Source organism: Euprymna scolopes, chromosome 19, assembly GCF_053919585.1.
Source record: "Euprymna scolopes isolate OS-2025 chromosome 19, ASM5391958v1, whole genome shotgun sequence".
In the NCBI taxonomy this organism is placed as follows: Eukaryota; Metazoa; Mollusca; class Cephalopoda; order Sepiida; family Sepiolidae; genus Euprymna; species Euprymna scolopes.
In genome coordinates this window covers 47,814,917-47,828,768 of record NC_136500.1, presented here as the reverse complement: position 1 = coordinate 47,828,768, position 13,852 = coordinate 47,814,917, and the positions used below count along the sequence as shown (strand labels likewise).

Genomic DNA, 13,852 nt, shown 5'->3' with positions numbered 1-13,852 from the left:
CTTTCTTTTCCTTTTTTCCTTTCCCTTTCCCTTTTCCTCTTTTCTTTTTTCATTTCCCTTTTCCTTTTTTTCCTCTTTCCTTTTTCCTATTTATTATGCTTTAAAAAAGCCAAATAAAATTTTTGAAGGCCAAACTATTTTTGTTTTGTTGCTAAAAATGATGAACATCTGTTATCAAAGTTTGATGGTTAACTCTGGTTGACTTTTGTTATGGCTGGAGTGCCACTTGCAGAGGCAGGAAAGTTTTCACCATTTGCCCCTTTTCTGCCTAGTATATAAATGTTTTTGTGTTTTTTTTGTTTTTTTTATCCTGGGTAATGGTTTGCCAGTATTTGTTTTTATTTATTTTTTTCATTTTTGTATGATTCTTCATGGTCAGTAGATATTTATTTTTCATTAACAGCTGCTCTTTGTTAATAAAGTGAGTATCCCCATCCGCACCCCGGGGGATGCGTTGGATGACTTGAATATTTGGTCAGGGTTTACTTCAAATAAGAAGTATCTTCATGTCAAGGTCTCTGACAAATCCTTTTACTGAGAAACCGAAGATACCTGGGGATGGTGTCTAGTAGGCATTCAAGTTCTCTCCTTTAACGTCTGGTATGGATGTGCATAATATTCAAATCTGTCCGAAAGAACATCAACTTTAATATGCATGAATGCTTCTCTAATCCTCTGATTAGATAACTCATTTATTTCTAAATCACTTCAGTTTCTAAATTGACTCCAATAATCTATAGATTATATACATACGATATAGAAATATCATTTCCAAAATATATTCTTCTCTCACTGTCTCTTCCTTTTTCAGTCAATGAATCTTGTTTGTACTGTGACGGTTTTTTTTTTTTTTTTTTTTTTTTTCCAGAAAGTTCGTCTCATGACCGTGAGAACTCGATTTGATTTTACCTGGGAATCTTCATTTGTCACCTGAAGTGTACAGTTCTTGTAAAGAGAGCATATTTGCTTTACAGCTTTTTTCTCTTTTCATATACGTGTGTGTGTGTGTGTGTGTGTGTGTGTGTGTGTAAGCTTTGAGCACCTGTGAGATTCCGCCCTCCTCTTCTGTTTCCTTCCCCAAGTTCTACCTTGTTCGTTTTATCTACCCTATGTGTTTCCTTGAATAATCTGAAAAGGTTGATTACATCACCACTTGAACTCGTGCAGTGGGGTTACATATATTTGCTGAAGGAGAAAGTACATACTTGGACAATTAAAAATCCAATCGGCTTATAAGCCTTTTCCGGGGTTGCCCCCCCACCACCACCACCACCTCTATTTCTCATTTCTGCAACACCTACATAAATAAGCAGGTTACAAATATTTGTAAAATTGTTCGGTATTGTTAACTCGTCTTTTTGTAAATACCTGGGTTTCTTTTTATGTTTCTCTCTCTTTTTTTTTTTTTTTATTTAGGTGTGCATCATTTCTCTACTCTTATGAGTCAAATATATCCAATAATTTTCTGTTTTTCTTTCATATTTTCAATGCGTTGATATCGATTGTAAGTTTATTTCAATGACGGATAATCTTTTAAAGATATATATATAATTTTTTTTTTTTTTTTTTTTAGAGAAAAGTATTTTAAATTATTAAAGAATCCTTCCGTTGAAGAGAGAGAGAGAGAGTGAGTGAATTTGATCATGAAAAATGTTTTCCGGCTTTTAATAGACTAGCAGGCCGCCTGGCGTTGCCCAGTTATATAATATGCATAAATATTATATTTTAATGCATACAGATTTCTTATTTTTATTATAGAGCCAATTCTCTATTGATTATTATATTGTACCCAGTATATAGTAGTGATTTCAAAATTTATAAAAATATGACTTGGGTACCATCTGCTAGAATTGAAACCAGAACGTTTAGCATTCCAGCCTTAGTCGTTATTTATCTCTCCAACATCGTTACCATCTGAGTTATCAACAGATGGATATGGAAGGTTAAAAATTAAGCAACTTAGAGCTATGAATGTTTAATTTTGCGCATGTGCAAAAGTAACAGTAAGAGTAATGTTTTATTCAACTTACCCTGCCAAGGTCGACTATTTTGTTTTCAATTTTGACCTCTTAATAGCAATTTTTGCTGGCTAAAAACCAAATCAAAAGCATGCTAAAAGTCCAATACCCTATATATGAAATTTCAACTCTGTAAACTAAATAAACTAAATATTCAGAGAGGAGTTTGGTAGAGACTTTTCACACGCACACTAACAAGGTCATTTATATATAAAATTATTTCATATACTTGAATGTTTTCATCTTTAATTCTATGTAATTACACGGAATATAGAAACTATGCATAAATAGAATTCAGCGTGATAATCCTTGCCAGCTCTATACTGCCTAACTGGTATTCCACCACCACATATCAAGCGAGATGTCATCACCAGAATAGAACGGTACAAACAGCTTAACGACCACAGGCACTCACTGTTTGGCCACCAATCAGTGAGACAAAGACTAAAATCTCACAGTAGCTTCATCAATATAGAGGAAATCGATCCCAGGTAAGCTGCCTCCTATAGGATGGAACGATGGCAAGACTATAACAGCAGGAATAAAAATGAAGCCCTACCAGACCCAAAAGAAACACTCCCCCAGTGTTCAAACGTTGGTAGAAAAAACTGGGTGACTCTAAATAGAGCCAGAACCAAAGTAGGCAAAACAAAAGACAATCTCCACAAGTGGGGCCTAGACACCTCACCTTTATGTTCATGTGGATAGGTACAAACGATGCACCACCTTAGGTAAAACTGCTGAGTGGGTCCTCATTGCTCAAACCAAGACCTTACGGAGACAAACAGCACCGCCATGCGATGGGTTAATTTCTATTGCGATAAGATATGATGATGAGCGTAATAATGAAATGAAGCCAATCATTTAATAAAAAACTATAAAAATGAATATTAACGCTCGTTTTTCAAAGGAATATGTAAATAAATTAGCTTTGTGTATTCGCTTGCATACCATGACTGAATATATTAAGAAGTTTGTTTTAATATTTTTTAAATAGAAAATGTAGGCTTTTAATATCAATGCCAGAGCAAGAAAAAACTCAACTTTATAGATATATAGATTATTACCTACTGTTATAATGAATTAGAAAAATACTCGTCCCAGAAAGGGTAAAATTAATTTTCTGAAGTTTAGTTCCACTTTTCTATCCTCTTAGGAAGATTGAAATCAAAATATAAGACCCTTTATTTCAAGAATATTATACCGACTTTCACGAAAAATCTGTTGCTTGATTTTGATTCTAGAAAATGTAAAAAATAAAATGAAAATTGAAATTCATGCAATCTTGGTATCCAATGACTATGGATGAAATTTGATAGATTTGAATTTTAAAATATGGGTTTATGCCCTCTAAACACTTTAAAATTGTGAAATTTGGGGAATCTTTAGTTATTGATTATTACTATTTATTAAAATTTCACAAAAATCAGAGGTATCATAATTGTCATGAAAGGCTCCACCCTCTTTTAATCCATAGAACTACAGGTAAAAACTAAATTAAACTTAATATAGCCCACATTGGATCCTTTACACCAAGCAACTGTGTTTGAAAATTTCATAATGACTGATTAATTCATTTAGGAGTAAATCCTATATGTAGAAATCTATGAACATATACATATAACATATGAACATATATCTATATACCATATATTTCAGGGTATAAGGTGACCATCAGATAAGACGAGGTACAAAACTGGAGCAAATTTTAATAAATTTATCAAATATTGGTTGTATAAGACGATTGCTAAATTACGAAACCATGTTTGTTTAGCCTAGGCTAGAGATTGCAACACTCGGTATCTTATGAAATATTGGTTTTTAAATATGATTTTTTAACTTTAAGGGTCGTCTTATATGCCGAAATATACGGTAAATAAAGATATTGACATTAGATGCTAACTTTTGAAGAAATGATTCATTTTACTTAGTGTTGGAACAATTGATCGGAATCGGAAACTGAAAAAATTGGAACTTTTTGAGGTATTGGAATTGGAAAAATTTATGCCTATTTTCTGATGCCAAAAACTATTCTTTTAATTGTTTTTATTTTTTGTTTTTGTTTAGAACTTAATTTTCCATGGTTTGTATTAATGATGAAATGATAAATATTTATCGATTTTAAACTATCAGTAAAGCTGAAACTTATAGATCACTCCCACAAGTGTATTTTTATGTTTGAGAAAATATATGGACATATCACCTGGGTTTTTAACCTCCCCCCCCCCAAAAAAAAAAAAAAATGAACAACTCTATATTTAGAAGTTTAAAAAGAATGGGAATCAATAACTTGGAACAGAATCGGTAATTGTATCGGAATTGGGGTGAAAAAATATTGGAATCGTTTGGTCACTAATTTTAATATAAAAAATTATTTATCTGCTGACTTATCCTCATCTTCATAATTATTGCTGTTGTTTCTCCATGTTTCGACCAACTATTCCTCTGACCTTCTTCAGGTGATTAATTGCGATGGAATAGGAATGCTGAGTCCTTTAATTGTATTCGAGGCCTGTAGCGCAGTGGATAGAGGCGTTGAGTCTCTGTGGTTCTAGGTGAGCATTGTCTGAAGATAGTGGTTTCAATCCAACCCAAAGCAGACCAAAGGATTAGTTGGCCAAAACGTGAGAAAACAATTAATATGGAAGGCAGTAATTACTGAGGATACAGCTAAGACTCAGCATTCCTATCCTGTCATGATTAACCACCTGAAGAAGGCCAGAGGGATAGTTGGCCAAAATGTAGTGAAACAAGATGAGGATAACAGTCCGCAAATAAATAAATATACAAATTTCTCATTTCAAACGATTCCAATAAAAAATATATAAAAATTATTTGTCCTTATGGATGTACATAAAATGATATTTTTCTTAATATTTATAGAAAAACGATATAAGAATGATACGATAGATATGTAATGCAGGTGTTAAAGGCAAACTTGGATTTGATGACCTCAGGAAAATTAAATTTGGACAGTATAGGGAGACGTGTGTAGAACAGGAGATTTTGTCATTTAATCAGCTCCCTCCCTCATCTATCTGTTTGCCAATTTGGCGCTTCTGACTCAACTTATTATTTATTAACTTCTTAGCCTGTTAAAAACGAGGAAAAGTTATAGCCCATTGACTTAAAATTAATGCTTTATGCCAAATTGATAATTGAATATGGTTCCATTTGTGCTCATTTTTACATTAAATTCTAAGCCCCATTATTCCCTATTAATCCTTGACTGTGCATCAGGCAGACACCATAATACTTAGTTTGCTGCATTTTATCATAACAAAGTATCATACAAAGTTTCAGCCAAATCGGTCTAGTAATTTCTGTGAAACCTAGGTTAAATGTGGTATGATGTTTAATCCCTATGTGTGCATCGAATGGATACCATTATAACAAAAGTCCATGCAAAATTTCAGCTAGATCATCTAGTAGTTTCTGAGGAGAAATGGAACAGACAGATTGAGAAATATAATATAGATTTAAGAGTTTAACATTTTTTTAAATTTTGAGATTTAAAATATAAAAATGAAAGTAAGATTCTTGGATAACACCAGATAGGTACGGCAAGTTTTTAATAGATTAAAATTCCAATTTTTAGCTTGTGTATTTTTGATTGATGCCTGCATATTTCCATTCTTTTATTGTTATTTTACTTTGTTATTGTTTTGTTGCAGATTATGACAGCTGTTCCTGTTCTGTAAAGAAATCCTTTTGTTGAGGGTGGCCGTGCCACAATGGAGCTGAAAGTGAACGTAGATGGTTTTGTACGTGTGGTGTGTGGAGTTACAGAGGAGACCACATGCCAGGATGTAGTGATTGCTTTGGCCCATGCTATGGGCCGCACTGGTCGCTTTTCTCTGCTGGAAAAATGGCGAATACAAGAGAGATCTTTACCTCCATGGGAACGACCATTACAGGTTCTACAAAAATGGGGTGAGTATGCAGCTGAGGTGCAATTCACACTGCAGCAGACTGACCGTGAAGAAGTGCGAAAAGCAACTGATGCAATAAACAAAGTGGGTATAAATCCACCTGAACGATGTACCCGGAACTTTTCACCACCTCCGCCTGTAGAATCCAATGTAAAGCGGTCCTTAACATTTAGTGGTGCCCATGGTTATTCACAGCCGCCAAAGATGTGCGGTAGCAATACATTCATGCACTCCAGTATTCCTCACAATACATCTAAACAATGTACACCATCATATCAGTCTACGAAACATTCCCAGACCCATTGTGCAAAACAAGATTATCATCAATACCATCAACCACAAACATCATATTCACAACCACCAAAACATTTTTGCCAAAACCCTAACCCTCAACCCAGACTCCCTGAAGCCCCACCCCCACACAAGATACAACCAAATTGGCCTCAGAATATCTCAACTCACTCTAAGCCCATATCTTCAATCAAACCTCAACCCAAACCCCGCACTTTACCATTAAAGACCATCACGGAGAAACTGCCTTCACGGACAGTAGGGACTGTGTCCCCTATTCAAAATCATGAACGGTCAACCTCTGTTGGTCATGCTAATTTTCTTCACCATCCCTTACCACAGGATGAGGCAAGAGTTAATCTTGGCCCTATGGTGCACCATACAAGTGTACCAGAAACAATCAAAATGAACTACAGTAATAGAATTAACCATGATAACAATATTAATAATAACGACTATGGTGATGATGATTTTAACTCCAACAGCAGCAATAACTCTGCGCTGCAGGTATCCGACAACTATAACTCTGATGAGGACAGTGTTGATAGCAGCATTCCAGATTTATCAACACAGTCAGGAAATCTCCATATTCCACGGCTAAAAAATTGCTTCAATGAGGATATCATGTCAATGAAAGCCAATAATCTTGCCCAGATTGAGGAGTACGATTTGGATAAAAATTTTCCCTTGTCACTACGGTCATCACCAGACACTAACAGCCTGACTGAACGTCATGCTGAGTGTTATGTAATTCAAGGAGAAAATGAGTTTGAGAGAGAACCGTCAGAAGATCCAGATTCGCAAGCATTGCTTCAATTAATAAATATACAACATGAAGAACTTGAATTACAGAAAGTCCGCATGAAAGATATTGATTTGGGTAAGTTGGTTATTTATTATTGAATTTACTCATTCATTTGCCATAGTTCTATTTTTTATTTATTTTATTTATTTTTTTTTAAGTATTGGATTAATGGTAGAGTTGAGGGCACTTATCCGGTTTTACTTCAATATAAAAATTGCTTGTAAAAACAAAATAAACAAAATGGCTCAAAAATGTTATTATGTACTTACGTGTTAGGTTTAAAGATGGCAGCACGCCAAAAATTATGCAAATTCATCAAGTTTTTTTTTTTCCTTAAATAAGAAAAAAAAGGCTTATCAGCAAAAATACCTTGTCTGTCGTTTTCTGCTTACATTAAGATCAATGGCTAATGAACATAATTCAAACTTTAATTCAAGCAAGTTCCATCACACAATCATCATAATACAGCTCAAAATCGTTTATCTGTCAAATTTTATTTTATTTTATAAAAACAAAAATACTGAATGAATTTATAAATTTTATGTACAGCCTAACCAGTACATACATAATAAAGTTTTTAAGCTGTTATAATTTTTTAATGTTGGGATAAAATTAAAGAAGTGCCAAGTAGTATGAAATTTTGGATTGAATTGAATGTTTTTTTTTTGTTGTTGTTGTTGTTGTTGTTTTTTTAAGTCAATATATGCAAAGATAAAGTATGTGAAAATCATGGATCTCTATAAAATAGTATAAGTTATTCACCAAATCTCTAAGTTGTATTTCAATGAATCTAAAACCAAAATCTATTGAATTCTGATAATTCCCAATGATGCATATTTACTGATGGTAAAAATATATTTATGACACAATTTAATTGTATTTAAATATGTCGATTTCACATCCATTTGTAGACATTTACAAAATATCAAAAATAAGTTATTACAATAAAATTACATGAATTTTCTTATATTTTTTAAAAACCTTTTTAAAGAATATCTATAGACTTATTTCAATAACATCACATTTATTAAATAATATTGATATATTCCAGATCTTTTATCACTATCAAACAATTTGGAATTATTAAAAAATCATTTTTGAAACCAAATTCGATGCTACTTTTTTTTTTTTTTTTTTTTTTTTTTAATAAATGAAAATTTGAATCAGATATATTGGCTAACACAGGTCTTCATCAGTAAATTATAAGTATTGTTTTGACTTTTTTTCTTTTTTTTTCATAGTTAAGCTATAATGAGTGCCAGATAGCCGATCTCTCCTGGTGTCAAATAGTGACAGTTGTTAGTGTCTTGAATCTGTGTAGAGAAAACACTGATCACATATGTATAGGTAATAGATCCAATATTCTGACATCAGAAAGCACCAGGGAATAAAATGTATAAATCATGTTTGAAAGTAAATTTGATGCTAGATTTTTAACAATAAACCAAACGTTTCAGTCAAATCTGACTTTCATCAGTTAATTATAAATATTGACATATATAGACATCTACAAATTACTAATGAAGACTTGATTTGGCTGTAATAGTTGATTTGTAAAAAAAAAAAAAAAAAAAATCCAACATCAAATTTGTTTGCAAAAATTTTTTATATTTTTCACTGTGCAGCGCTTTGCGATATACAATTATGAGATGTGTTGATATTTATTTTCAAAAGAGTAAAATGTAAGCAAATAATGAAATAAAAAAACAAACAAAACAAAGGTTCCTATTAATTTTTGGAAAATAAAATCATGTAAAAAAAACAATAAAAATAAAAAAGGAGGATTATATTGGAGTGATTAGTTCCTAAAATGGCTGCCAAATCTTATTGATTTATTTAGTCGATTTTGCCAACTAATGATGGGCAGATTGACTATATTTAAGTTTTGCAGATTTCCTTATTTTTTCAATTTCTATTTTGCAAATACTGATTTTATTTATTATTATCATCTTTTTTATAGTTTAACATTTCGATCAACTATTCCTGTGGCCTTCGTCAGGTTGTTAACCATGACTGGATAGGAATGCTGAATCTTCAACTGTATCTTCAGTAATTACTGAGTTGTTGTCGTCTCACCATGTTTTGGCCAACTAACCCTCTATCCGACTTTGGGTAGGATTGATACCACTATCTTCAGATAGTACTCACCTGGAATTGTAGAGACTCAATGTCTCTATCCACTGCGCGATGGGCCCTGATGGACGATCAAGGTTGGATTTTTTGGTCTTATAAATCCAAGTTTTTTGTTATCTACAGTTCCAGGTGAGCATTGTCTGAAGATAGCAGTTTCAATCCTACCCAAAGCCGGCCAGAGGATATTAGTTGGCCAAAACGTGGTGAAATAACAACTATAGAATTACTAATTACTTCTTTGTTATTTATTTTTTTACATGATTTTATTTCCCCAAAATTACTGAAGATACAGTTGAAGATTTAGCATTCCTATCCCGTTGTGCTTAACAATCTGATGAAGGCCAGCGGAATAGTTGGCCAAAATGTTGTTAAAGAACAACTATAAAACAGATGAGAATAATAGTCCACAAAATCTACAGATTACTCCTCTCAAAAGAATTCTAATAATTAAATAATATAAATACTAATTTAAAACTAATCTAATAATTAAGTAATATAAATACTAATTTTTTTTTTTTCTGTTTTATTTGTAAAGATATTTCTTTGGTAATATTTTATATTAGTTACTTCATTATGATTATTTTTTTAAATATACTTCAATTTTATTTTTAACTAATTAACCGGCGTTACCCGGTGGAAGCATGCCCCCCCCCTCGTAAAATGTTTAAGTACGGCTGTTGTTGGTATTGCCCAACTCATGTTAAAAACGGCTTTTGGACTAGACACCCCCCAACATTCTCATGATAAGAATGGTTTTCGGGATGGACACTTGCAACCTACCCCTGTTAAGAACGGTTTTTCAGAATACCCTGTTAAGAACAGTTTTTCAGAATTTTCATTTTATGGCGGGGGAGAGGGGTCAAAATACCTGCCCCAAATTTAACTCTGATAATCACTGTCATGATCCCCACGTGCAAACACTATGAACCAACCTGGAAATTTTGGGTGTGCAGTGTTAGTCAGAAAAAAATTTAAATATTGGATACTTATGTATTTTTTTTTTTTTGTTACCGTGATGAAATAATGTTATTAATTTTAAAGCCATTCTGAACATGTTAGAGAAGGGTGTTTTGTAAGTAATCTGTGCTTCCACCTTAAAATGTAATAATCACATGATTACATGTTCAGTAATAACATGATTAAATTTTACCTCTGTAAAGTTTGTGAAGCATTTATAGCACAGACAAATTGTTCATGTCAAAATGTAGAAAAAACTTATGTTTACATCAAGCAAAATACTAGTGTTGACCTTAAAGATCCCCTTTTAGTTAGAGGGTGTGGGTCTGTATAGAAAAAAAACAATAAGGAAAAGAGAATGTCCCGTCATAAAGCAAAGTAAGATAAAAGCAAATAAGTAGCGTCGTCGGTAACTACCTTGCGTGAAAACTTCTATTAAATATTAGTCTTTTTACAACGCAAATAAGTCACAAATACGTAAGTAAACCCAAATGATTTTTTTAAAATAATTTTGCAACTTTAGTTTCTATAAAATAATTTTGTGCTTATGCACGTAGATTACCCCTACGGTATAGAAAAATAGTCATAAAAAAATTATATTGCTTAATATTCGAAAAACTACTTATTTACAGACAATTAAAATGCGGTATTCTTTTTTAAAACACAAATAGGTCACAAATAACACAGGTAAACGGTAATGAATTTTAAAAAATAATTTCACAACTGTAGTTTCTATAAAATAATTTTGGGCTTAAAACGCAAATAGGTCACAAATAACGTAGGTAAGCCAAAAAGATTTTTTGTAAAATAATTCTGCAACTGTATTTTCTATAAAATAATTTTGTGTTTATGCACGTACATTATTGCCACAGTATATTTTTTTTTAAATAGCCATAAAATAAACTATTGCTTAATAATCGAAAAACTACTTATTTGCAGACAATTAAAATCCAGTATTTTGGTATACAAAAGTAAAAATAAAAAATACAAAAAAGTTTTGTCCGTATTGTTTGTAAGTAAAGGAAAGGTTTATAATGTTAAAAAATATAAAAACTATGTGTATTGTTAAAAAATAAAGAAAATGTTCTGTTTAAAATTAATAAAAAGTGTGTAATCTTTTTCCAAAAATTGTTTCTCTCTCTCTCTCTCTCTTTCTCTCTCTCTATCTAGGTGTCAGTCTATCTACCTCTCTCCTTATCTGTTTTTCTTACTTTGTCTATGTATCTATCTGTCTCCGTGTGTATTTGTTTACAAAATCTGTCGTTCAGTCACTGTTATGACAAACTTCCAATATCGTGCTTACGTTTGTTTTTTGCTTTTGCAGAAAACAATTTTGATTAATAACAGTAGAATTGTAGTAAAATAGTTGGAAAAGGAAAATAAAACAAACAATTGGTTTGTTTTAGATTTTAACTATTGTAGTGTGTATACAGAGTGGCCATGTTTTTAAACATCTAGCATGTTCGTTTATTTAATAAGGTGTCTATTCTCGAATAGGGAAGTTGAAAGCTGGCAATCAATGAAGTACTGGAACTGTGTAAAGGATAAATAGGGGGAATGGAAAGTTAATGATTTGTATAGGAGTTTATGATCCAATTAAGAAGGGCACCTGGAAAACAGTCATAATGTGTATATATCTTCCGGGTGTAAACTGGAGAGGGGTACTGTAGATAAAGAGGGAAAAATAAGAACAACTTCATCTGTAGATGATGGCGATCGTGATGATGCCTCTCCTAAGATGTAATATAGGGTTTTATTCTAACGAATAAATGTGCTTATAATGGCGTTCTAAAGTTGTATAAAATGGTGGATAATAGTTTAGACGTAAATTTGTATGTGGCATCTGTTCTTGCAAACCTATGGTAATTTGGTCCAGACGGGAATTTCCGCAATGAAAATAGTATATATAATATAGGATAAACATGTCTCTTACAAAATAAAAACTTTCCATTAATCTTACCACTGACCATTAGTCCAGACAGCAACATTTTTAATAAACACTGTTTTATTTTAAAATACAAAAGATATCCACAAAAATTATTAATTTGACAGACCAAATAAAACTATTCCATAAAATTTGTCAGCCATTTTGGGAACTGACTGTTTTAATCTAATGAAAGATTAAACTATTCATATTTTTTTTTTTGTCTTATTTTATTTTTTCATTAGAAAAACAATGAATCGAGTAGGAGTCATTTCCTAAAGAAGAAAAAGAATTGAAAATATGGGATTTTCACAATACAAAATGACTCGTTTGCTAAGAATTTCTAATTAAAAAAAATGATTCTTTACATTTCGAAACATTCAGTAATGTTGAAGAAAAAAAAAATCTGCTAAATTTGTCATAGCTGCTATTTAATAAAATTGTATTTTTTGTAGTGTGAAATCATTATTTCAACCATTAATAAAATGTGTATATTTTCATCTGTAATCTGATGTTTTCCCCAGGATGTTTAGATGCAACCGCTAGGAAGAACAAGTAGACATTGCTGTTCATTCTCGCATTTTCACAATGAAATTTTGTGACTTTGATTTATATTAAAATTAAATAAATAGTTTGTTTTATAATATATCTTTATATACAATTGTTTTTTATGCCTCGTTCGCTGTGCACTCACAGGGGACCATGCATGCGTCAATTTTTTTTTTTTTTGTAATTAAGAAAAAAATAAAAAATGGAAGCAAAGACTCCCAGGCAACACTGGTTAAGGTGCAGCTAGCTTATTATACCTAAATATACACTGTGAGATTTGAAATAATGGAGCACAATGAATTTAAGAGAAATGTTTTTGTTTTTTTTTTAGAAATTTAATGGTACCATTCCTTTTTATGTAAAATATTAACTGCAAATGACTTAATAAAAAAAAACTGTGATGACAAAAAACTGCTAATGAATTAATGTAATAAAATAAATGACCCCATTCATTAAAATTGTAGTCCTTGCTCCCGTAAGTCATTGTTCTCTATTCATGAAACACAGACACATTGTGTTTACTTGAATTTTTATTGATTTGTTCTAGCGACCTAAAATGGTACTTAACAGCTGGTTGACATTGATTAAGGAGAACACGTGGTTGGTTTTAACTGAAGACTTTTTTTTTTATCATATTTATGAGCTATGAAAATCGTAAACACATGGATACTATAATAATCTAGAAGTGAGTGGGGGAGGGCGTGTAGTATGAAGTGTTATCTTTTACACAACAAGAACGACCCGTTACTCGAGTGGGTTATGACTTGCAATGGAAAGTGGGTTCTTTACTACAACTGGCGATGCTCAGCTCAGTGGTTAGATATTGACAAAACTCCGCAACACTTCCCGAAGCCAGAGTTGCAAAAGATCATGCTGACTGGCCTCATCCATTAGTTTTTATTTAATGCAGGTGAAACTATTACGGCAGAGAAGTACTGTCAACAAATGGATGAAATGCATCAAAAACTTTGACAACACTGAGCATTAGTCATCAGAAAAAGCTCAATTCTCTTCCACAACAATGTCCAACAGCCTGTTGCTAAACCAACCCTTTTTTTTTTTAAATAAATTTAATTTTAAATAAACCAGCCCTGCAAAAGTTAAATGAATTGGGCTACAAAACTGCCAAATCCTCCATACTCTCCAGACCTCTCACCTACCAATTACCACTTTTGCAAGCATCTCGGCAACTTTCTGCATGAGAAATGCTTCAAAAACCCAAGTGATATCAAAAACGCTTTCA

At 32.1% G+C, this 13,852-nt stretch overlaps 1 protein-coding gene across 1 annotated transcript in view; it reads left to right on the top strand.

Annotated features, from left to right (window-relative positions):
- The window catches only part of LOC145303561 (uncharacterized), a 150,595-nt gene that overhangs the window by 112,499 nt on the left and 24,244 nt on the right, over positions 1-13,852 (top strand). The window contains exon 2 of the mRNA XM_080145074.1: positions 5,693-7,121. Coding sequence (XP_080001200.1) covers positions 5,753-7,121 — 1,369 coding nt within the window. The 5' untranslated portion in view covers positions 5,693-5,752. The remainder of the gene's footprint in view (positions 1-5,692; positions 7,122-13,852) is intronic.